This window comes from Rhamphochromis longiceps, linkage group LG13, assembly GCF_057381845.1.
Source record: "Rhamphochromis longiceps isolate RC_006_pf linkage group LG13, R_longiceps_female_GT1.1, whole genome shotgun sequence".
NCBI classification, from domain to species: domain Eukaryota; kingdom Metazoa; phylum Chordata; class Actinopteri; order Cichliformes; family Cichlidae; genus Rhamphochromis; species Rhamphochromis longiceps.
Window position 1 is genome coordinate 4,676,105 of NC_140569.1, and position 26,844 is coordinate 4,702,948.

Consider the following 26,844-nt stretch of genomic DNA (forward strand, 5'->3'; position numbering starts at 1 on the left):
CTGACCTGATGTAGGTTGTACTCCCAGAATTTTCTTCCATATACACACAACCCACCACACACACTCGCACACACACACATATTCAGGTGCAGTCTCTGCTGCTCTTTCCTGTATTTCATATTAACATGACCTCAATGACATTACTTCTTTCCAGGCACTGCACCGAAATGATAATTCCCAGGTCTGATTTTGTTGCTAGACATTATGAGTTTGCATCAAAGGAAAACTAACTAAAATCCTAAAAGTTTAGCTATAGTTTTGTAGTTTTTACACCTCAGCCATAAAAGGTTGATGGGGTAAACTGACGGGGTGGGTGACATGGACAACCACGTTTGTGAATGCAATAACTTGAGAGCGAGGAAATGTAGGAATTTCAAGTTAATACCATAGCTCTATCTACTACAAATTTCAGATGAGTTTGATTCTGAGTGACCTCAGCCCCAAGGTCAAAGGGTTTTTTTTGGAAATCTTGTGACAAGAATAAAACGAGAACAAGGCAATGTAGCAGTTTTAAATTGATAGCACAGGTGTATGTTCTAAAAGTTTGAGCAGGCATTAGACCATGACCTCAGGAGGTCAAGTTTTCTGAAAATCCTATAAATGTGATAACTTGAGAACAAGGTGACACAGAACTTTGAAATTCAGACAAGAGCTAAACCTACTAGGAGGAAGAGGTACCACTGGCCACTGCCAGTATTGTTTTTATTAGAAAACAATTGATTTTAGAATGAAAATGCTTAATTCATAAAAAGAAAAGATGAGCTCCTTCATTGTAAAGCAAAAATATTAAAAATGTCAAACTGATTTACATCTTCAAATCAGTCCCGTGAGTGACAGATGATGACAGGAAGTCGTTACCAAAAGGCAACACTGAGAGCAAACAGCCACAAAAGTTACTATACAGCTTAATTATGTTTGGAAACTGTGTTAAATTGCGGTGCTTCATAAAACATTGTTTAAAGGATAAAAAACAGGCAGCGATTTTTGTTTTCATTTGCATTTAAACACAATCTGTCTGTCATTCTGATGCAGAATATTTATTTACATTCAGAAGTGGAAACGATTCAGGGCTACATTGATGGTATGGCGACGTTCTACTAAAATAGAATCAGAGCATCCCATAAAAACAAACAAAAAACAAACAAATATGAGTTAGTTCATTTTTGTCCCTGTAAACCAAACATTGAGTTAGGCTTTGCATGGTATGAACTTGCACACACAATGAAAGAATTTCGGCAACCCCAGAAAAAAAAAATCTGCTAAATTAGCACAAACTGTTGAAAATGGATATTTGCTCTGGCTCACTACAGTTTAAATCTCTCATCTACTGTGTTTCTAGTACAGCATAATTTTAAAAATAGGACTATTTACACCTATTTTTCTAACCTTAGCTGTGCGTATCATTTGGTGGTTTCACTTACTACCCCTATAAGCACCTGGCCACAACATAACTTAAGCAACATAACTTAAAAAGTTCAGTCATCCAGGTCATCGTCTTCTAAGGAGCTTCTAAGTTTCCTTGAAGATGTTCCCTCTCTCAGCCGAGAAGCTTCTTCAGTACTAAGAGCAACTAGTGGAGAGTAAGTAAGTAAATAAGTACGTAAAACTTTATAGCATCTTTCTAGATAAAAGATCAAAAAGTGCTTCACACAAGGATAACAAAGCATAAAACAAAACAGACAACAGTTAACAAAATGCAATTCTAAAAAGATGTGTTTTTAGTTGTTTTTTGAAAGAAGCTACTGAGTCCAGAGATCTTATGCTCAGTGGGAGAGAGTTCCACAGTCTGGGAGCCACAGTGGCAAAAGCTCTGTCTCCCTTAGTTCTCAGCTTTGTATAATGAATGACAAGTAGACCCTGGTCACATGACCTAAGAGCCCTGCTAGGAACATAAGGCTGTAGAAGTTCAATGATGTAGGCAGGAGCTTGACCATAGAGAGCTCTACAAGTCAGTACCAGAATCTTGAAGTAGACTCTGAATGCGACGAGGAGCAAATGCAGCTGTATTAGCAACAGTGTCACATGTGAGTACTTCGATGTTTTGGTCAGAATCATTTTGAACAATCTGCAGACGCTCCAGGGAGTTTTTGTTTAAACATGTAAACAGTGAATTACAGTAGTCCAGTCTTGATGAAATGAAAGCATGAATGACAATCTCCAGTTCAGTGCAAGATACAAAGGGGCTTAGTTTGGAAATGTTTCTTAAGTGATAAAAGCAGGACCGAACCAAAGATTTGACGTGAACATCCAAAGTGAGAGACGGGTCGAAGATTACCCCGAGGTTCCTGATGGATGATTTCACAAATGTTGCAAGACGACCAAGAGCATTCATTGTCTTAGGTACGTGTCTGTCAGGAGCACATATGAGGACTTCAGTCTTTCCTTCGTTAAGTTGGAGGAAGTTGTCAGCCATCCAAACTTTAACTGATTCTAAGCACTCATTCAAAATCTGCAGCTTAGAAACATCTTAGGGCTTGAAAGAAATGTATAACTGAATATCGTCGGCGTAGCAGTGGTAGCAACTGTCCTCAAAGGGGCTCAAAATATGCTGGAGGGGAAGTAGATATATTAAGAACAATAAAGGCCCCAGCACAGAGCCTTGTGACACACCATAGGACAGGGACGTGGAAGATGACCTGTATTTAGAAACTGCCACAAAAAAGTAACGTTCATACAGATATGAAGAGAACCACTCTAAGGCAGATCCAGTTACACCAACCCAGTATTTCAGCCTTTCAAGTAGGATGTGATGGTCAACGGTGTCAAATGCCGATGTGAGATCCAACATCACCAGAACAGAACATTTTCCTGCATCGTTTTCCATCAAAATGTCACTGGAGACCCTAAGAAGGGCTGTTTCAGTAGAATGAGTTCTACGAAAGCCAGACTGAAATTAGTTGAGAATATTATTTTTCTCTAAAACTGCTGTGAGCTGCTTAGCCACAACCTTTTCTAAAATCTTAGCAGTAAGTCCTTTAAGCCCTATGGGAGTGTATCTAGGAGGTTCATGGACCCCCTTTTGATCCTCTACCTAATCACACGAGCCAAGGTGTGACTCGTGTCTGCCATCTATAATCCAGTTTTGAGATCAGAAGCCTTAACGCCCACTCACTTCCTGGGCCATTTGACCTCAGCAAATCACATGATAGGATTTCCCACCTTGGCTCATGTGATTAGGCAGAAGATCAACAGGGGGTCCACAACTTCTTCAGGACACTCCCATAGGGCTTAAAATCTGCGACTCTCCACCAATGGCTCTTAGAACTGAAGAAGCTTCTTGGATGAGAGGTGAAACGTCTTCAAGGAAACTTTAAGAAGACCAGACACTTTTCTTTCCAAGCTCCTTTGACTGTCTTATTCCTACAAGCCGCCCACCCCCGCCAAAACCCCCCTGATATATAAGATAAACGACATATGAAGGGAAATGTTTTTTATGCGTTGGGTAGAATTGCTGGTATGGTTTGTGTTTATTAGTCTGCTAAAAGTTAGGTGTCACTGTAAATCAATGCAAAGGAGTTTTGACTTTATGCTATGATGAATGATGAAACAGGGCTAATGAGAATCATCTCTCCCACAATGAATTTGCCCCTATGCATAGATTACAAGTTCTCACCGGATGCTTGATGAGTTTTAAAATTATTTGGCCTTTATCGCCAACAGATCAAAACAATCACACAGCTATTGGTGATTCTAGGTTAATGTGTCATCAAATGCTCACCACTACCACCATAAAAACGGCCAAATGAGAAAATATGAAGAATGATCCTTCCAAAACAGACTTGGACAATCAATGTCAATGAGCAATTAAAATGGCACACAGTGACCAGACAACACGTATGTTTGTTGGTCACTTTCTGTACATGTACACTGTGTGTATGGATTACCAACAGAGCCAAGGAATGGGGAAAGAGACACTAAAATTAGCTGACAGAAGAGTCAAAAAGGATGAATTAGTCTTCAGTAACCCTTGGATCACACATATTTCTAATTAGTAAGTCACTTCTAGGATAAAGATGGTGTGCATAAGAGTGATTTTGACTAAAATGTGTAAGCATGTGTGACATTGTAATATTATTTTTGCAACCAGATGTTTATATTGTCACACTGGGAACCATTAGCTGCCACCCATGTGAGCTCTCCTGTCAGCATTAGCTGATTTATAACACATATCAAAGCAAATCTTCTGACTTGTGCACAGCGCTGCTCCATCTGCAATGCTCATCGATCTGCCCTTTGTATCTCCATAAGCCAGAGTGCTGTACACTAATAGAGGAAGTATAAAGTAACTTTGTGACCTTAATAAAACCTTCAGTTTTTCTTATAGTCTGTTACGGACTCTTGAATCAAGCGGGTGAGCTGCACATTGACATGCCATAAAAGCAAACATCCAAACCTGCACTAGACGCTTAAAGTCTTTCCAACACCCACATGGACTTCCGTCTCTCCCTTCTTGATTCTGTTCAGTCTGCATGATACTGTGACACTAGTTCTCACATGAAAATGGCAGTCCCCTTCCATCTCAGGAGTATGACAGAAAGGGTTTGGAAGTACACAAGTGAAAAGAGGAAGAATTCATGTAGTGTGTAAAATTGAAAAAAAGACAGGTAAGGTTGAGAGGTTATGCTGGAGCTAGGAGAAAGATTTGGTTTGAGCAATTTTCAAGGGATGTGTTGAAAATGTCACCAAAAAGTTTCGACTGGAAGAAAAACAGAAGAAAAATCTGCCTCCACAAAAAGCCGAAGGTCATTTTATTTTAACAATAGAATTTGTCAGCAAGACGTACTGTGGGGAAGTTGAGACAGACTTGAAAAAAAAAGCTTAATGAACTGTTGCAAGGTCTTAATATTTAGTAACTTGAAAATTTGATAATTAGCAAGTCCCCCACCGGCCCCTTCAACAAAGCAGTAACAGTAAAACGTTTGGCACAACAAAGGCTTTAGGTTGTATCCACAGCTGACATTTCTGAGGGTTTTGTTCTCACTGTTTCACAATGCAAAGGCTGTGCTGCAGTTCCATTGGATACTGAAGGTATGATGAAGCACTCTCTCTTCTTTTACAAAATATTCACTGCAGTCCCACTGCAGAAATACAGTAATTTACAACCAGGACAGGACATCTGAGTGCAGCTAATAACATCAGGAGAGTGCATCCCATGTTAGTTCAGTGGGAGCCAGGTGGCCATCTGTGTAGCAATAAGATAATGCTCTCTAGAGCTGAATGTGAAGACTATGCAAAAATAGTTTATTTTGGGAGGTTAACATGGCAGATATTAGATCAATGAGCATATTTTTGCATTTGCTCTTTTATTATGCAGCGAAAGAAAGATGTATTTATCATGGGATATATCACAGAAGACTCATCAACCATGACTTTGTACTGATGATTAATGCACAAAGAAGTAGTTTATAATCATCAAAATTATTAAAGTTAAAATACCTTAAGTTTAGAAAGTCACTGGCTTATCTGTTAGGTGAGTGCTAAACTGTTTAATAATAAAAGTCATTATTAGATGTGAAAAACTATGTTACAGATTGGACGTACAGCAGTACAATTTATAGCTGGTACTCAAAGGTGACCACAAATGTTGTTTGGCAATATATTGGCTATAAATTTAAATGCTATTCTCAGTAGTGTCATTTTATATTTAGTCTAATAATAATTGCAGGAAGAAAAAAAAAATACACCAATCACAAGCCAACAGTTTTTAGAAGCACACTGCGCCTGCACATTAATGCCACTGTGTGCTCTCTTTGAGAGACAATTAATGTTGTAGAGTGTCAGTATGAGATAATATTTTTAACAAGGACTAGCCACTGGAGCCACAGCATGAAAAAGGGAGCGAAACACCAAGCATGTAAAGAAAACCCTGTGTGTAACAAAAACTTAATAGGCTTCTGTTTTTTGGCTCAGAATAGCTTCTAAACACACAGAGAAACTCATAAGGGAACACAGACTTGTTAAATGTCCCAGTAGGATGTTTTTGGCAACTGTGCCCCAATTTCATTCCACATTTTCATTATTTTTTTTTCACATTAAAATACATTCAGGCTGAGGAACTAACAAAAGTAAGCAACTCTGAGATGTCAACATGAAGACCAAACTTGTCCCATGTCCCATGACTAGCCATGCAATTGGGGAGCCAATGTTAAAAAACTGATTATGGATGGCAGACAAAATATATCGTTTTTTTCTGTTTGGATTTTGCATGTTCTCCCCCATATCTGTGTGGAAAAACAGGATTCTAAATGGGCTGTAGGTGTGAAGGTGAGTGTGAATGGTTGTCTGTCTCTCTGTGTTAGCCTTGCGACAGATTGGGCTAACACAGAGAGGTGACTGTGCAGGGTGTACACCCTGCCTCTCGCTCTGCAGTAGCTGGGATAGGCTCCAGTCCAACTGTGACTCAGAATTTTCTTCTGCTTTTGTATGTGTCCCATTGTGTCCAAAAGTTTTAGACTTTTGGACTTGTTGGGGATTAAGGCACAACAAAAGAGTCTTAATGCAGGTAAGTAAATCCCAAAAAGTTGATTCTTTCCATCTGGACGAAACGTTTTCAGTGGGAGAAAGAGCCAAATGTTCACTCATCCAAGTGACTTCTTCAGTATAAAGAAGTCAGATGAACAGAATCAACTTTTTGGGACTAAATAAACAACTCAAAATACCACTTGGCCCAAATAAAATTCACATTTTTTTATTGCTGGTCTTTGGTGATTTATATTTATATGAATATTTCTGATGTGAGCTGCTTAGTTTTGGAGACATTAACTGTAGACATGCCTCCATTCCTCTTGAATATGATAGCACTAACTGGCACTCTCGTAGTGCTCATTCCACTCTCAAAGTCTTAAAAAAATGAATAAAAGAGAGTGAGCCCAGCCCAGTCTCACAACAGTTTGTGGAACAGTCATAAGAAAGTAATCCATATTTCATGTTGACTTCCATTAATTCCTATGTTTTTTTCATGATATCAAGCACAGATTTGTAAGTAATGCCCTTCAATAGGAAATAGGTTTCATGTGAGAAACATATTTTGTTTTGGAGAAAAAAAAGCAGGAGGTGTTACCATGGCAACCAGGAAAACAAAGTTTTATAATATGTGGCTGGCTTATAATTTAAACCAAAGTAAATAGTTTAATGTCTAAGGCTAACCAAGTTGCACCTAATGCCTACAGTTAACCCTAACCAAGTGATATAGTTACTACCAACTACCAACTATAACCACTACACATGAGAATGGATTGATAGAAACAACTTGGTAGATTATAGGTCGTGACTATATCACTATATCACAAATTGGTGAGTTTTTACTTTTATTTTTTTAAATTACTAAATATTTAAAGTGTTGTTTGTATCTATGATGTCATATGTGAAATCGATGTATCGATGTGTGAGAAAATAGGTTGATCTCCAGTGAATGAGAAGCACTGGACTTATACAGGGAGGACTGTCAGTATCCATTAGGATCACGGCCATTATGTCCTCTCCTCTGTTCTCTCTAGCCGTTGTACTCCAAATCTCTCTGGAAATACTTTTTCCTTCTTCCACTTACATCAGCGAGGTGTTCAAGGCTGCACCTACACTCACCTCTATCCCTAACAAGCTGAAAACAGACAAATGGATGTCAGGTACGGAACAGCATGACATCTCCTGACAGATGCTGCGTTCAACCTATGGCCTTCACGACCACAGCTTGAAGAGGCAAAACCTCCTTTATGCCCAGTCTCAGCCTGGAGTAAAGAATTGTGGGGTTGCAACCCTGAAATAGCATGCTCACTCTTGGTCAATAACAAACAGCGCTGCAGTAAACCAAAGAAGAAAAACAATGGCTCCATTATTAGCCATGTTTCTCAGGCACATGATGATCTTTTTATAGTCAGAAGTGTTTATACACATATAACAATCACACTTAAAGTCTCTCTCTCTCTCTCTGTCTCTCTCCCTAACACACCTATATACATATTCATGTGCACATTCTAATAAAATTGAAAATGAATGAGAAACATATTAAATGCAGATTAGGAAAGACCGATTACAAATCATATGGAATGACGGTTTCATTTATTGATTAAACTGAATCCAATTATTTCTGCATATTTCATCATTTTTAGGTTTTATTAATATTACTCCAAGAAGTCTGCAAGTTTTGGTACTCGGTATTCCCATTTCATGACTCAAATTCAATACAAAACAATTCGTGAGTAAGCAGACTGATTCATCTTTGAGATTTATCTGTGATAATTCAATAATAGCAATAATATAATGTTACATGACTGAATAATTTCCCCCAGGGATCAATAAAGTATTCTGATTCTGATTCTGATTCTGATTCTGAAAGTGTTGCTGCTGTCATTAGTATGTTTTGGAATGTAAGTCATTTTATCCAATTATCACAATGTCAGAGGAATTTTCCTGTCATTGAACCAAAAGATCCCCCACAGTATGTGAATTTGTAGAAAGATTCGTGAGACAAACTCCTTTTTTAATCCCTGATGTATTTTAAAAATATACTGCTATTAAAAACTAACCATATCAAACATAATATGGCTCATTCTCCACAAGTCACACAGGCTCCAATATTACAATATCCAGTCTAACCAAACTATAAAAGTTTCACATCTTCCCTCTGAAACATCAGTGTCATTGCTGCCTTGCATCACTGTCTGCTGTTTCAGCCATTCCAGCAAATACTTCTAGGCTCAGAAGGAATCTTTATTCCTCCTGAGCCTTTTTCATTACTCCCCAAATGTATGTTAATCTGTAGAGAATGATGGGAGATGATTTGGGGCAATAGAATATTTTCTGCTGGAGTTCTGATCATTTAAATAGTTGAGTGAGTTGTCTCACTGAACCAAAATAACATTTTACTATTTAAACGACCGTGCGATCGTGGCTCAAGAGTTGGCAGTTCGTCTTGTAATCGGAAGGTTGCCGGTTCGAGCCCCGGCTCGGACAGTCTCGGTCGTTGTGTCCTTGGGCAAGACACTTCACCTACCGCCTACTGGTGATGGCCAGAGGGGCCGATGGCACGATATGGCAGCCTCGCTTCCATCAGTCTGCCCCAGGACAGCTGTGGCTACAACTGTAGCTTGCCTCCACCAGTGTGAATGAATGAATAGTGGAATTGTAAAGCACTTTGAAGGTCTCGAAAAGCGCTATATAAGTGCAATCCATTATTAAACCTTTCATTGCATTAGTAGAGAGAGTTGACGGACGCCTGACAGGAATTGGGATGCAGTGAATTGTAGCATTCTACTAGATCCAGATGGATGCGCATCAACTTTGGGCTAAATGTACTTCAGCTTTCAGGCCCCTCTTCTGTGGGGTTTTCTCTATGTTATTGTAGGATCTCTGTGAATGTAAAGCACCCTGAGGCAACTGCTGTTGTGGTTTGGAGCTATAAATGGTAAATGGTAAATGGCCTGTATTTATATAGCGCTTTACTAGTCCCTAAGGACCCCAAAGCGCTTTACATATCCAGTCATCCACCCATTCACACACACATTCACACACTGGTGATGGCAAGCTACATTGTAGCCACAGCCACCCTGGGGCGCACTGACAGAGGCGAGGCTGCCGGACACTGGCGCCACCGGGCCCTCTGACCACCACCAGTAGGCAACGGGTGAAGTGTCTTGCCCAAGGACACAACGACCAAGACTGTCCAAGCCGGGGCTCGAACCGGCAACCTTCCGATTACAAGGCGAACGCCCAACTCTTGAGCCACGATCGCCCGTGGAATAAAACTGTAAAACTATAACCAGTGTGTTGGTTTTACAGACTTACTTATATACACATTCCTGCTGTTTGGCAATGCATGAATGGGGTTTTCTGTTTTCAAGATGTCCATATTTGGTATGGGAGCAAACATACACTCAAATTATGAGCTAACGCTTGGTGCTTTCTTGTGTACTGTAACATCCATAAGTGTGCACACAAATGGTTTTCTTTTGTGATGAGAGAATCAGTCAGTACTGGGTGAACTCATTATAACGTCCATTGTTAGACCTACCTAAGCTTAAAGGCGTGCACATACAATGTAGGTAGAGACTCATAGCAGGGCAAAAATAACTGCTGGAGATAATGTTGTGAAGTGGGAAATAATTAAAGTGTTATTTCCACAACCAAAACCGGGAATGCCCCCCTGTGACCAACTGTCAGCTCCAGGGCAATCACTCTGCCTTTTTGAGGATGGAGTTTAAGCCTAACAACAGGCAGGTGCAGCTGGAATGAGTTCAGCCTCACTCCAGCACAAACAATAAGGAGCTGCGCTACTTTAAGCTTCACCAGTTGGCTCTGCACTGGGCACCAGTTCCAAAGAGGATCTAAAAAAAATGCTGCTTTCGAGTGCCACACAGTCGCATCTCACACCTGAGTTCTTCTACTCCCACTGCAATCCTTCCTCCACAGTTTGCACCTGTGCTTCAGTCTAAGAATGCAAAGATAATAAAATATAAAAAGGCACTATTTATTAAACTGAATCTTTTATATAAAATCCCGAGATAACTGAATACGGAGCATATCTTTTATACTATGACCCGAGATAGTTTACCGGGAGACAGAATAGTTTAACATGGGATATTTTTAACCTGACTAAAAATGTGTGTGATATATCACTGAATAAAGCCCCGGAAGTGACTTTCAGCTAGTAGGTCACACAGTTCAAGAGCTACACTGCCCAGCCAGGTCAGAACAAAAGTGTGCCCTATTGTTATCCCTTTAATTCACTCTCAAATGGAGACAAGTGCCCTTGTGGGCCCCCTTGTGGCTACAGGCACCCCAAGCAGGCGGTTAGTTAGCTTATGCATTGGGTCAGGTCTAATAACACTGCTTCAGAGGTGATTTCTGGCTTTTCAGAAAATACTTAATTGCCAGTAAGTGGAGAAAAAGCATGTTTAAAAGAGAATTAAATTGTCAAATTGACCATTAGCCGAGTGTCAGTGTTACAGTGACCTTCACCAGATTCTCTTCTTGACAAGATGGGAAAACATAAAAAATCCATGAACACATAATGAGGTGCATGAGGGAGCCGCCGTATGCAGGGACTATGCATGAGCCCTCTCAAGGTTTGTAAAGCATCTGAGTGTGGGTGTTTTGCCATAGGGTTCATGCATTGCATGTGTGATTACATGTGTAATCAAGCCTCGCTATTCTGAAAATATCCTGACTGAGGGCTGCTTCTTGTTAGTCAGAGAAGGAGACAGACATGTCTGGGCTTAGGGCGCTGCTGCCATTTCAGAGTGAAGTGCACTACAGTGAAAACACACATCAGCAGGCTGGTATAGCTCCCAGGTAGCACTGGGACTCCAGACCTGCTTAACATTGCAGGCACAGCTTGTCTTCAGTTATTCTTTTTTTTCTATTCTCCCTCTCTGTCGCTTGCAATCTCCGTCTCTATGTTCCATATTCCTGCCTTTCTACTTTCCTCAGCAATTCCTTATGTAAATATATATTTTACAACACCTTTTGCTTTTTGTGTTCATTATAAAAGTTCTTTTTCGATGGCGTACATGCTGATATTCACCTCGATACCTGAGTTCAGGTACAGGCAGGGTAAATTACAGTGTCTTTGGTGCCAACTTAAAACTTTCCCTATAATTATAAAATAATTATAATAAATACATTATAATCAATAGTCCCATGCCTTGTTCGCCTGTTTATTCAGAGTTCTCCCATCCTGCATAAAGGGGCAAAGCAAATTCAGAGTTTGGAGGGAAAAGAAGGTTCATTTGCATACATTTGCATCCTATTACCACATCAAACCTGCTGACTTGAAAGGGATGCCTTGATTAGGAACACCACCAAATTATTGTATGTCTACATCCTCATCCACTCCTCCACCCCACCCATACCTCTTACTATCTCCTTTCACTCTGAGTTTTGTTACTGTGCGCTACACATCTTGTGAGTTTTTGTGCATCATTATCGAGGATAACGCTGCAATATTCTTCAAGCTTTGATGTGCCAAACACTTCCTGTAACCCCATCTCTGTCTCTCGCCTTTATTTTTCTGCCTCTTGCTTTTGTCTCGCGCCATGAGGTCATGACTCTCCTTTTTCTCCTTCCTCAGTGTATCCCTGACAGCCTTGACAGAGCTGTCAGACATGTATGATATCTGGACGTACGTTTGTGTGTTGTGTGTCCGAACACACCTTTGAAATGCTTATACCCCTTTTACTGCCTATGACCGAATGAGGCAAATGGCATCATAGTAAGTTATGAGCCTCCGAATGATGAGTCTGTGTCGGTGTTGGAATAAAAATGTGATCCTATTTCAGCTCACTGATTTATATCACTGATTCTTATAATGAAAAACATCCTGGCTGTCACTCACGTCAAAGCACGAAACAGAAACGGTGCATACCAGAAGGAAAGTCGATTAGGATTTTTGTCACAGCAGACAGAAATTCATGCAAACTAAACCCCAAAATTCAAGTCATGATGCTTATTTTTCATTTTTTATGTAATTACCTTAACTATAAACCTCATGTCTCTCAAGTCTAGGCACCAAATCTCAAGTGTTTTTTAAAGTGGGTTTAAACAGTGGATCTTTACAAAAATCACTGTGTTGTGCATCCCAAAAAGTGTTTGTTTCATGCATGTGCTATCTATGCTAATTTTACCAACTTTCTATCATTTTTGAGTTGGGTGACACATGTCATTTTACTGCAAAGCAATACTCTAGTGCAGTATTTTGAAAAGAAAAAGATTTTAAAAAATACAATAGTGTCACCCAAGAATTAAAGTATTTAAAGCATTTTTACCCAATCGCTTCAGGATATTCTTCATCTACCTTCAAACTACCTTTAAAATGTCTTTTTGATTAATGATCATAATTTGTGTAAGTGCTATTACTCATAACAGTGTTGAATTTGACAATTATTTCAAGCTTTCAAGTGTTTCTGCGCTCTCACAGTGCAGATCCCAGTTCATGATTCCCCATCACTGTCATAACAGATTCAACAACAAACACAACTGTGTAGATTCTTTTCCAGAAACAGTTTTTACCAATACATTCACATAATTCATATTATGTTTATGATAAACAGACTCCACATTCTTACATACTCATTCCCACCCACACATGCGTGCACATGCGTGCATGCACAGTGCATGTGTACAGTATGTTCACCAAAGAGGCTTAATTGGATACTTTGTGCTGTTTACCAAACTAAGTGACAACTAATGCAATTGCACAATTAAAGTTGGTAAATCTTTCTAATTGAGACAAACAAAACCATCAATACAAATCAATAAGACGCTCAGAAGTTGCTGAGACTAAGAAATGGCACTGAGAAGACAGCTTGAGAAAACTCACAACCACTGGAAATAACACCAATCAGACATAATTCTATAATTACCATCCAAATCTGAGCACGTCATCGTGCTCTTCAGCAAAAGCTTCAAATGGACATAAGATGCTTGCACAATGTGCATTAGAGTCCTAAAGGTCTGGTTTTGATATAAATAGGCTGAATATAGCAAGGTGAGCATGTCTGCATCTTGTGAATATGTGTCTGGTTGGGTTTCCATCAGTACATGTATACTATCCCTGGGTTGCTCAGTGTGATGCTGAGCGCTGTAAAGCAAAACCATAAATAAATGCCGACTGGGGATTTTACACCAACGAAAACAAGCTAGTTTTGAATGTTTTATTTTAGTTTTAGCCACAATATGAAGCTTGATGGTAGCTGATTGAGCTGCCAAGTGATAATCAAGCCTTCATTGTGTGCTAATTTAATCAGCAAACAGTGACACACTAACATTTGGCCACTACCGCTCTCTGTTCAGCCCCTCTCAGTCACCATGTCACCCAAAAAGCCCTTTTATTGCTTGTTTCCTGGTCCAAAATTGTCTTCTTTCCAGCTTCTGCTTTTCATTCCCAGGCACGTTGAGCGCTCCTCTTTGCATCTTGGAGGATTCGCTCACCAAAAGCGGTGCCTTCTAGCCACAATATGTGGTCTCTTATCTGTTTAATTTTCTCCCACCTCGAAAGCATGCCATGGCATCAGCCTTGTTTATTACTGTCAGAAAGACACCAGTGGAACTCCCACTGGTGTGCCATTATTATCGCACAGATGGCGAAGAGGGTTTAGAGAAATCGACAAAGCAAAAGAGAAGGAGAGGGGGAAGGAGAGAACAGAGAGAGGGAGGGCCGTCTGAAGAAAGAAAAGGGAAGAAAGATGGAGAAGAAGTGACTAAGAAAAAGAAGGATTTTCTTTTTTTATCAGCATCCGAGCGGTTTGTGAATTTAATTAGCAGTACAGATTTTTTTGTTTCTCTAATGACAAAATACTTTGACATTGCTTTGTTTATAACAAATATTCTCTGTAGTGAGCATCTGACACACCTTTATCCAGTCAAGGTAAATCCCTGCTGACAGAAACAATATTTCCCAGAATGCACTGACCTCTATATACACACTCGTTGACTCCTGACAAACTCACAGTTGGAATGTGATGTCGGAGGGTATCTTGGGATAACTCTCACATGTGTCCTTTTTTGTGTGACTGATTGCATTAAGGGTTTTTTCCAAATGCCCAGAGCAAAGAGTTCAGGGCAGCGGAATGTGACATTGACTAAAGTCTCATGAGCTTTGAGTATGAAATGCTTTCTGGAGTTAGTGAGCACTGGTTGAAAAATGGCTGAAAAGCAGAGGATTATCAAACATTATTTATAACCGTTGGCTCAACAGCATTTAAATGCCACTTGAAACACTGTTTGAATATTTGGAAAAAAATGTTTAAACCAAACCACGCTTGCTAACACTGGAAATGAGACAAAAATCTGATGTGAAGCAAAAAATCCCGTGCTGTCGATGGTCGATATTTTACTACAAGGTAACGGGCAGAAGATGCAAAGGTTTCACTCAGGGGAAACAAATTCTGCATAATGATCAGGCATCAAAATAAAGTAACATATTTGTAAAAACAACAAAGAATGTATAACATTGTGTCACATCACATTTTAATGGATACTCGTTAATGCAAACCTGTTTCCTGATGTGTTGTCATCATAAAGAGTCAAAGCCAGTCTATTAAATGCTGCTACAGATGCAGAGATACACACAAGGTGTCCCTGGCATTGATGCCATAACACACCAGGCACAGCAACCTTTTAACGAGCAACACAGTCCACATTTAAAGGCTGTAATTATCAAATGGGAACACTCACCTTTTAATTATGCTTTTACTTGCTGGTTAATTAGTTGGATAGATTGAGGAAAGCATTTTGGTTTGACTTAAAACATTCCCCATCAAACTGTGTTTATATGTGAGCACATGGTTCTTTACCTCATGTCTATCTTTATCCCCATCACCCAGTGCATCGCGATAACAAACCCAAAGGACAGTTTGTGCAGTTTGCTGAAAACATTCTTTTTTTCCCAATTTATGCTATATTTAAAAACATATATAGTGAACATGACATGACACTGGAATTCTGACACAAATGTGTCACACGGCTGTGTTTTTCCATATACATTTTAATCAGCTTGTTTACTGGCAGCTTAAATGTGTGTTATGGCTGCTATATTTTCAATTTCATGCATGCTTCTTGTTAATTGGCTTGTAAGTGTGTGTATGTGTGCATGAGGAGGGAAAGTAAAGTCATCTATTCCCCTGTGCAGCCGCTCCTCGCACCTGTGCAGCCCAAGTCAATCTAGTGGGGCTGATCCATGGCTGAATGCTTTGGAAAAGCCTAAGGTCACCCAGGAAAAGACAAGACTGGAGTCCACAGAGATAGGAGGGAAGATGAGGAGGATTGTCAGTAAGAGAAGGAGGATTACACTCCAGAAAGCAGTGGAGCCTTACCCCTCCCATCTCGTTCTTCACGTCGTGCAGGAAACACAGGAATCCTTGGCGAATGGGCGCTACAAAATATTCTATTCGTTCTTTTCATACTGTTTTATCTAAACTTTAGACGCGGCCTCCATTGCATGTTTGTACCTGCACAACATATCAGCTCAAGGGTCATTTAATTAAGTGTGAAATAAATAAATAAATGAATAAATGATGAAATAATGAAATGCTCAAGTTTACAACTGTGGAGAGGTTCTTGTGTGGCCTTTCACTCTCAATGATGAAGCAAAAAAACAGATATCAAACAAATAAAATCTGAAACATCAGTACCCTTTATATCAGTACTCTTTGTCTTGAATAATGTTTTAAAGCTACACGGCTGTTTAGTTTTTCAATTCAGTGCTCTTGAGCAATGTGCTCCACATTCATTCAATCCAAAAAAGACCCCTGAGCAAAAAAGTGCAAATTAAAAGCCAGCAAGCCCCCTTCCATCATGTTTAGTGTTTTTAAAAAAGGTTTACAATGGGTCCCAAAGTAAGATTTTACATTGCTCAAAAACACCCTCACTGAATGAGAGGTCGACTGTATGACCCGCAACACACACTGAACCAACATCGTAGCTGGCGGTACGCAAGCAGCGCCAGGGTTCGTGCGTGATATATCTGGTTCCAACCTCCAGAGAGTATCTGTGTCACTGTCCTGTCTCATTGGCTCGGGCTCTGGAAGGATCTCTTCTAAACCCACACCATCTCTACTTGCCAGGTGAGATTTCCTTCCTGATGCTTTGGAATAGCTTCTCAACAGAGGGCAGTGAGGCGGGCTTAGCTAACTAGGCACAAGGACACAGTTTTTGCCTGGTCACTCTGGCAGAAGGAAATAAATACTAAACTGTCCAGAAACCAAATTCATTGCATGCAACTCTGAAGACAGAATAAATAAACTGTTCCAAGAAAGAAGCGGTGAAGTGCAATTTCCTGGATCGCTGGCTCAGTAGGAATCAGCGTATAGCAGAATCGTTACTCGGGGCCAACAGTTCTCTCTAAAATCAGAGGATAAGAATAAAGAGATAAATGACTGTAAAAGTGTTTAGGAAAAATGGTCAGAAAGATATTTAAACAGACATTGTTTGAAGCAGTAATTACACCAAAGCTATTATTAGACCTTTGGTCCTCTTCAGAAAAAAAATCACACTTAGCTCAAAAAGTAATTAATCAAATTCAGTATCACATACTTTTAAAACTCAATGCATTGGCCTCTTGCCATGTTCTTAAAATATTATCTTAGCACAGTGACTAATTTCCTGGTTAGCTGAGCACTAATGAATGCCTGACTATGTTGCCCAAAGCATGGAGCACTGGCATGTATGCACGGTGGGTCTCTGTGTGAGAGGACGAGCAGTCCTTATGACTCACATCTCCTTCTGACTCTGCAGCCATCCCATAAGGATGGCAAACGCGAGCGTTGCACACAGTGTCAGCGCTAAACAATGCTCCCGGGGACAATCTACACCTGTTTTACAGCTGGCTGGGAATGCCACTTGATACTCGTCGGAGGAAATCATTGCAAAAAGGATCAGGTTTCGTCTTACTAACAAAAAATGATTAATTCAGTGGCAAATAATGCCACAAACCGGCTCAATTTATCCCCATTTACTGTCTGAATTGATCACACTTTTATAAGTGGATTTGTCTCAATTTGTTGTAAACACAAACTGAATCAGATTATGCATTGATCTCACGCCTGCGGTGAAATTCATCATTCTTTTGTTGATGATGATAAATTAATGTCTCAAAGCGAGTAAGCTGAAACAAAATGTATCCTCTTTTATATGGTTTGTAATATTTAAAGGCCTCACTCAGGAAGTAGATCAACTTCTGAAGTATTCCCATGAAGCATTATCTTAGTCTAACCAGTTCCTAAATATTAAAGATGATCCTTTCTAAACTCCAAATGTTATCTTTTAAGCAACACACTTAGTTTTACTGCTTTGTCATACCAGCTGTTATTCAGATCCAGAGTGAATGTCGTATTGCTCGATGGTCCATACAATTCCTTTAGAAAGCTCGCTGCCACGCGATTAAGCTCTCTGCTGTTCTCTACCTCACAAGCATTAACATTAGCAGGCAGCCTGATCAAGGCAGTCCCGGCATACATTACAACCCTCCTCTCTTTAACAGCTGAGCTTGTCCACAGATTATTGGGTTGTCATGGCAACAGAAGCGAGCCGGGGAGGACAACAGTCCTCCCCCATCTCCAACTCCTCATCCACCTACACCTTGGTCTTTCTCACCCATTTTCTCTTTTCTGTGCTTTTCTTATCATAGTTCAAGCTACAACACTGTTCTTGTAATAAAAGAGGAAAAAAAACAGATTGTTCTGGGCTTGGTGGAGTTTTTACTAAACCTCACAGTGCATAATCAACTGAAAACTACAGAAGTGGCTAACCAATTTAGGGCAACCTCTAATATCTGAACCATATTTTATATGGCAAATAACCTATTCCAGAAAAAAATTAACCCCCCTTCCCAAAAAACAGCATAATTTATCTGTAAAGTCCAAATCCTGCTGTCTGATTCTCCGTAGCTCTGTTGACCCCATAAGCATGATAACAGTCCATTTGTTGGCCGAAATCTGTGAGTCTAAACTGTAACTGCCTGCAGATGTTCAACTTGAGACCGGCTACTGATTACTGGCCAGCAGCATGCAAGCAGACTTGTAAACAGAAAATAACAAATTTCCCATGTGAGATGACTTCTCACAGTATTGTGGTTTGTTGTTTTTGTGTAAGAGACCGAGTGCATGTGTGGTGTTCAAATGCACAATGACCACTGCATCTCATATTCATTTTGATCTTATTTTTCCAGCTTAGCGAGTCTTCCATTGCTTGAGTAGAATCCCTCCTCATTTGTGGATGCTCACATGCACACTTTCACATGCGTATGGCTGTATAGTCATAGCTCAGGGCTGGAAAACACACTCTTTGAAAAGGAGGTCGGATGGAAGTCCGGAGGTTAGATTTTGGAAGAAGTTGTTCTGGGACTTAATTAGTAAAAGGCCCCACATTTAAAGGGGCTAAATGCCCACGAGCTCTACTCTCAAATCTGGGACAAATAAGGTGCACGTAGATATTAATATAATGCTCATAGACACATAGCAGGAAGACAAAGATGCAAGAATCTTTTGATAAAGTACGTCAAATAAAGAAGCAGTCCCTACAGATGCTGCTACAATATCAAATACATTACATTCACTGGATTTTTTTCTTAGCTTACCCCTTCACAGTGGGTGGCAGTTGCCAGCATAGATTCACAGCATTTATAGTCATTGGTGCGCACGTTCAGTATCTCACAAACCTTCCTTAACCAGTAGATCATTCAATATGCGACTACCTGCAGAGCTTTTGGGGCAGGAGGAGGTGAAACCAGGAAGAAGCATACTTAGCCGTTGTTGAGAAATTAGTAGTATTTGTTTAACACTAAACAGCAGAGTGGATTAGAGGAGAGTGTGCTGCCTTTTTAGGTCTTGACCTCTAAGACTCCAATCATTTGTTCACGTTAACCACTGTGAATAAAAGCTTCTATCTTTAAAGAAAGAAAGAGAATCATCTTGCGAACCTCTCGATGAGGTGATCTGAGTGTTTGGCAGGGAGATTCGTTCTCTAACTTGTTGCATATTTTATTATATTTGGTGTAGGGCTGGGCCATATCATACCATTCACAGTAATACTGGTATAATGTTAGGCAATGATAAGAAAATTAAATATCGCGATAGAATATGGTTAAAACATGCATTCGCAGTACCTTTGTTTTCATACGCACATGGTGGAAAAGCATGGCAGCGACGGAGAATGAGATGGGTGAAAGCAGATAGTTGAATGAAACGGATGAACCAGAATTGGTTTGTAAAAATGTGCAACTTCAGTGGTTGTGGAACTGGTTTGGCTTTCGTCTATCAGATACACACCAAAGCACAATGTTTGACAGAGCATGCTAGCGGGCGGTCGTTATTACCGTGTTTTTCGGAAAATACAGCACACTTAAAATCAATCCTTTGATTTTCTGAAAAATCGACAGAGCCCCTTATAATCTGGTGCACCTCATGTATGAATTCTGGTTGTGCTTACTGACCCCGAACCGATGTTATGTGGTACACGGCGCTCAAAGATCTGTCAAAAAATGTTTTAGTACGAAGCTATGAAGCCATACCACTTGATTGATTGTTGGAGCATTACGGCTACCCTAGTCAGTAATATGGACTTTGCTTTAACATAATATTACCGTATTGTGTGTGTATAACCTCTTTTTAAGTTATGTGGATATTATACATCGTTATGCTGAGGATATGTCGGCCAATTTCCACTGGAAATATCTTTTAGTTAAACTGTCAGCAAGGAATTTGCATTTGCACTGTTAAGTTTTTTATATAGCTTTAATGCATATAAAAAAACTGCTGCTTGTTCAAGTGAAAATACATTAACCCTTTAAGACCTACCATAGAGCCAAGTCCGCCAGAGCTTATATTATATTTTTACATTTTTTAGTGCCATTTTTGGGAGCATTTGAAGTTGCTATACATCAATACAATCATTATAGCCCAAATTTTAATAATATGTCTGCATTAAGTGCATAGTAATTACATAAATTGCAAAAAAGTGCAATAAACTACAAAAAATTGAAAATCGTTTTGGTTTTTTTTAACATATATTTCTAGTTAGAGAAATTTAAGAAGCTTATCCCTCAAAACTGTAAATACAAAAAAGTTGCACAAAATAGTTTCCCACCACAGGAAATTTATTTTGAGTGTCTTCATAGTTTTTTTTTTTTTAAATACACCAATTTTTATATAATGCAGGAAAAACGAAAATAAATATTATAATGCAAATTTGCAAAAAAACAGCATATGCATCAAAATAAACTATTTCCAGCAGTGCAATTTGAGTTCTAAGCATCCCAGGAACGATACAGAAAGTCATAAAGTCAAACATAACTTTTAAAAACACCAGTATAGTCTTATAAGGCCCTGAAGGTAAAAAAAAAAAAAAAAAAACTACATTTCCGCGAAAATGATTTCACTTCCAGTTCCAGGCAGGTAATGGCGGACATGCGGTAGTTTGCGCTGATGTCTATTCTGAGGTAGGAAGTGTTACGAACAGCTGCTCGGATCAGCAAAGCGTGTTTCTGGAATATTATGTTTTTGTTGCTGCAAGTGGTTAATATGCAATTTCTTTCAAAGCTATATGTGGAAGGAAACCGTGACCGAGGACAAGCTGATGGCATAAGATGTAAGTACAACTCCTCCGGTTTCATATGCAAAAAAAATTATTGCGCTAGCTTATGTGGTTGCAGTTCTACCAGGATTTAAAAATAGTTACGCAAACCGACCGGCTTTAAAGGTTTAATGGGGGGGGTTGCACTAATAAAGTTGTGGAGTTGTAAAGTATCTTGTCTCGTGTCAATTATATCGTCAGTTATATCGTTATCGCAAATTTTCAAATGTGTATCGTGATAAATATTTTTGGCCATATTGCTCTGCCCTAATTTGGTGTATAGCTGCGTCACACATATTTACACCAGATATGCACCACTGAACAAAACCTAACCCATCTATCCTTTAGAAAAGAGACAGGAAAAACTGCCTATTTTGTATGCATGTCCTTTAACTGATTATCACTTTTAATATATGTAGCATGATGATATACCAAGTATCTAATCCAAAGTATACAGCTAAATGTCAGAACAACAAACCATATACCGAGCAGACACAACATAAATCTCTGGAGAATGGATGCAGGAAAGAGAACATAAGAAAAGGAAAGAAGCAGAGGTATTTCAATAAATTATCACTTACTTGCAGTGTTTGTGAGGCCCGCTGAGTGTCTCGATGACAAAGCATTCGCCACCATTTAGGCAGTAGGCCAAGTCCTTCTCATGACAGGGCTTGAAATGCTCCGAGTGTAGCGGAGGGACAGTTGGAGATGCTGCAGAACAAACAAAGAAAATCTTGTCAGTCACAAGCACGGTGTCCTTCCTTCACCCTGTAGGGAGTTTTTCAAAAGCTCAGTTTTTACCCAACTAAAACAAGAATAAGCTAAGTTTACTAAAATACCTGTGTACACGTAGAGAGGACCTCATTTTCACTCGCCGTGTCTTCAAATAAATCATGGTTTTATCTTGAACTACAGTAGAAAAATACCAGAATTGTTTGGCGCCAGCCAAGGATGCATAAGAACAGTTTGTCTGTGCCTACAGACAAACCTGACGCACATTGTGGATAAAACCAACATGCGATTGTTTGTTTAGACCCTGCGATGTCACAAGCAAAAGATGGATGGAGGACAGGTAATAATCTGTCTCTTTATGATTAATACTCTATAGTTGCAGTAATGCTGTTGGAGAACATCAGTTCTTCCAGTGATTTATCACAACTTGCGTGAGTGATTGTGCATAGTACACAAATCTAAGGGAATCTGCTCGATGTATATTAATAAATGACCTCCTAATTGAAATTCACTAGCTGGACCGACGTCCTCATCTTAGGTTTGACAGCGTTTTAGTAGGTAAAAGTGAATGCTTTGACATGAATTGAGCTGCGGTTTGGGGAAGGCCTCGAAGGGAACTGGCGATGGCTCCCGGGCCTGGCAGATCCCCATGCACTACATAGAAATGAAGAAGTTAAAGAATTGAGAACAAGGGAGGGAGGGGCACGTAAACGAGAATGAACAGCTTGCAGAACAGGGGGAACCTATATAGATGACAACCAGAAGGAGCGTGTTTGGAGGCGTGGTCCTGCTCCTGAAATTCCGATACATAATCTCCAGTTAATAACAAACAGTTTCTCAAGAGAAAGAAAAATGCACTATCAATGAAATAATGGTGTTATGGGCATTTTATTGCTGGTTGAGGATAAGATCAGCATTGATTAGAAAGCCTGTGATGGAGCCGATCAAGCTTTCAGATGCAGGGAGAAATCTGATCTGCAGATTTATTAATACCAGACTGGGCTCCTGACTCTTTCCTTTGTGCTTACAAATGAAAAATGAGTCTGCTAAGGGCTCTCATTAGCAGAATCCCAGCTATGTTTTTCTTAAAGTAGCTAGATGAACTGTGATGAACCAGAACACTATGCTTCAGTGATTAAAATCAGTTTTACTTAGAGGATGCTGTTACTTCCACAAGAGTACTGATCACTGTATTAGGTTGTTCTTTAATGATGTGTGGAAGATACATCCAAGTGAACTGAAGATTTTTCAATCAAGAAATGAGGAGAGGGGAGGACTGTGGAGGTGAGTTAGAGGTGAGTTATTTTTGTATGGGCTCAGATCCCTTAATCAGCAGTATGAGGCACCACAGGATTGAGTGGTGGGTTGGCTTATGAGACGCTAGGTGCTGATCAGACCCCAGGGATATTCTGCAACCACTGATAATTAGCAGATGAGAGACTGGTTTAAAGTTAGTAGTTGAACCGGGAACTAAGGAAAGGGGTAAACTGAGGTTTCCAGTAGCTTGGACAACATGGCGATATGCGCTCAACGCCGGATCCGAGGCTGACATGAAAAGCACGTACAGAGTAATGAATTATTTACAAATAAATAAATATTTCTGAATATCTGTTTCAGTTTAAATACCGACCTGTTATTACCTGGGTTGACAGGATTTGAAGTTTGCTATTTGAAGTTTGGATACACTACAATTTAGTTTAGAGTTGTCTAAACTAAATTGTAGTGTATCCAATTTAACAACTACCCAGCTTTGGGTAAAATATGAAAAAAATTACCATGACTGGTTTCAGATGGTTTTCAAATTTTAGCTTTAAAAATCCACACATAATGATGATAGCGATTAGTATTAAGAGAAAAGAACAAAAAGGGGGAAAAGGTTTCAGCTTGAGCTTGAAAACAATTGGTGCTACGGACAAAAGTTAGAGTTCTCTAATCATCCAGGGAGGTCTTCTTAACCCTGACAGTGAAGCTGTCACTTCCTCTAAAACAACAAAACAATGCAAACAGTGGTTGTACCCAGTGGCATGACCAAAGCCTTAACCAATACCAGTTAGTGTCGAAGTTTCTGGCTCTGTGGCTAAGATCTAAAAAAGTCACCAGTGTCATTTGAATAATCTGGGAAATATAATAAACACATATTGTTCAATCATGGCAACTAACATTAAGTTTCAACAGCAGGTTTAGGGAGAGAGAACATATGCAGGAAAGAAAGCAGCATTATTTTGCTGTTCGCATCCTGTGGATTCACAAGGTAACGGTGAGAATGAATTCATTCTGAAAACAGCATTTCAACTAGACAAGGACAAATAGAGAGATTAAGAGAAGCCATGATTGTAAGAGAATTCACAATAACTATCTCCTTGGGTATGTCCAGACATAGATGCCTCGCCTTCCAGTGGAGCACATCCTGCCCACAGAGACATTAAAACAAAGGCCTGAACCACAAAACGGTGCTGAATCTTTCTTTGCACTCAGTCTGCAACACTAGATCTTTTTTGAAACAAAGGATTTTCTTCCACACACGATTTCATGCTTGGACTGGGTTATGCTGTTTTGTTAGTCTTTGCGATAAGTGACAGAAGCGCCATTTGTCATCGTCTCCCTTTGTTTTTTTTGTTGACAGAGTTGTCACAATGCACTGTAGGTTGTTTAGCTTAACACTCGTCACCTGTCAGCTCAGACACTGTATGCACTCAAAGAATTGTATCATTCTAAAGAATGCCAGAGTAGACTGAAAACAGTAATTTCAGTCTGCTGGAAATATCAATGCAAGTTTAAAAACATAGCCCGCAGACATCAGGCGTCAATCACTACAGAAGAAAACAGTCCAATTTACTCCACTATGATGTGAAGAGAAGGTTGGAGAGGCCCCGAAAGGATCAATAAACCATTGGGTGCTGGATAACACAACCCTCCAATTCAACTCGTCTTTTCCTTCCTTTGTCTCCTTCTCTCCTTCTCTCCTTCTCACTGATTACAAGCAAGAAATGAGGAAGGAATAAGAAAGCTGCTGATTTTCACCTCTGCATCAAAGCGCTGCTTGATTGTGGAGTAGAGGAAGCTGTAGCCATTTATGTAATAGTTACAGAATTAATGATGGAAAAAAGAGCAATCAGGGTCCTTTCTGAACTTCTAACTATGACACAGATGTCTTCAGTAGACACTTCAAGATGAGAAGAGATTAGCTAGAAGGATATCAAACCACCAGTAAGGGCAGGTGATGCAGTATTCATGATTTCATTTTTGTTCTACGACTTTGGAAATCCAGATCAACAGGGGGGGGGGGGGGGGACATATACTGAAGGAATTTCAGAAGTTCAGCTTGTCTACTTCAAATAATACTAATAATTCTAATATTGCTACTTTAACACTATAAATTTCATCACCATGTATGTTTTATGCAAAGTAAGACATTGCTGCTACAGAGATTTGTAGCCATATTCGCAAAACAAAATGCTCCCAGTGATGAAACTCTAAGAAAAGTCTAAGAATTATGAATCCTTCAAAAAATTCCCCCTACACTTAAGGCTAGACTTTGTTAACAGTAATACCAGCTCAGAACAGGAAGTAGAATTCTTAAGAGGGTAAAGAGTTTAAGCAGAAGAGAGAAACTGTTAAGACCTCCTGCTGTTGCATTTTAATCCCCAGTCTATCCCTTTGGAGTAATATTTAAGTGTGGTTGAGCTGGAGAGTAGCATCTTTGTAAGGATGTACATAATCAAAAAATGATCCTATATAAAAGTGGAGGGGCAATAGAGTAAAAAGTCAGACTTTGGAATTTTGTGCCCAGGTGTTGTTATTTTTCCTGTACGGATCTTGTACTTTCATTCACATCTTTTTACTCAGAATAACTTTATGTTAGGAGGCAAGCTTATTCTATTAGCTTCACTTATATCGTCTTCACCTAAGTCTCTAAGGCGATCCTGCACATTAAACATTATGCTAAATCACGATGCTCAACCATCAGCAGTGAGTAAAATCTCTCTCCCAAGCCATTTTCCCTTTTTTGTTTATTTGTTGTGTATTCCATATAAGTTTGGCACAGGTAGGATAATTTCTCATACTTGAACCACCATTCCCTCTGTCTTTTAACAGCAAGTGCTGACATAGGCTAAAAATAGGCCCTTGGGTATGTGGTCAGCAGCCACTTATTAAGTAGTTCAAATATTTCCCTTCAAAATGAGAAACGATGAGAGGGCACTTTCAGGACATAAGCACCACTATTAGCCCTAAAATCCCTTCAATATGGATGTGTTGGCCTCCAATCCAAATTAAATTCCTTCCTTTTTATATTCATAAGGTAATGGTCAAACAAAGTTATGTTTGCAGACCTCATTTACAGCTCTTTTCCCTCACTACTGTTATAGAAAACATGCCATGCCATATTGGATAGTTCATTTTTTGTGTGACATGCAAAGACATGTAAAACAGAGCTACATACCAAACCATAAATGAAAGAAAGAAACTCAGACGTTCTCCTCATTGTTACAATAAATTTGAATAAATTCATATATAATATTGCTTAGTGCAGGCGGTTCAGTTGGTTAAATTGTCAACAATTCTGCAGTCTAGACAGAACAGAGCATCTCCAAAGTGTTGCAAATGAAAACACAAATTCTCTCTTTGCTGCTGTTGCAAAACTTTTCTGAATGCATTATCTGAAAAAGAGAAATGCCAGCTATACAAAAATCTGCTTAAGCTATATTCAAGTCATAATTTATCAGGCACTTACAGTTATCAACAAAGCACTGATTAGGGAATAATCTGTGTTATCTTTGTAATGTGATGTGGTGAGCATGCATTGCTAGTGAAGGCAGTAGTTATATAACCATATATAACTGTCTGAATGCACCCGGGGCAATCTTCCTCGACCTATATTATGGTTAGCATTAGTTAGCTGATATGTAACATTCTTTGGCAATATTTAATCACTCTTGACACTGTCTACCCTCATGTGTTTTCCACCATATGCATCTGTACCAATACCTAGATGTGGCTGTTGTGGGTGAAGCACAGAGGTCCCATGAGGAGGCCTGTAATAGTGTACTTCCT

General features: G+C 39.5%; 1 protein-coding gene across 1 annotated transcript in view; it reads right to left on the reverse strand.

Moving 5' to 3' along the window:
• nrg3a (neuregulin 3a) overlaps positions 1 to 26,844 on the reverse strand; it is a 356,064-nt gene that overhangs the window by 128,904 nt on the left and 200,316 nt on the right. The window contains exon 2 of the mRNA XM_085427252.1: positions 21,642 to 21,771. Coding sequence (XP_085283378.1) covers positions 21,642 to 21,771 — 130 coding nt within the window. The remainder of the gene's footprint in view (positions 1 to 21,641; positions 21,772 to 26,844) is intronic.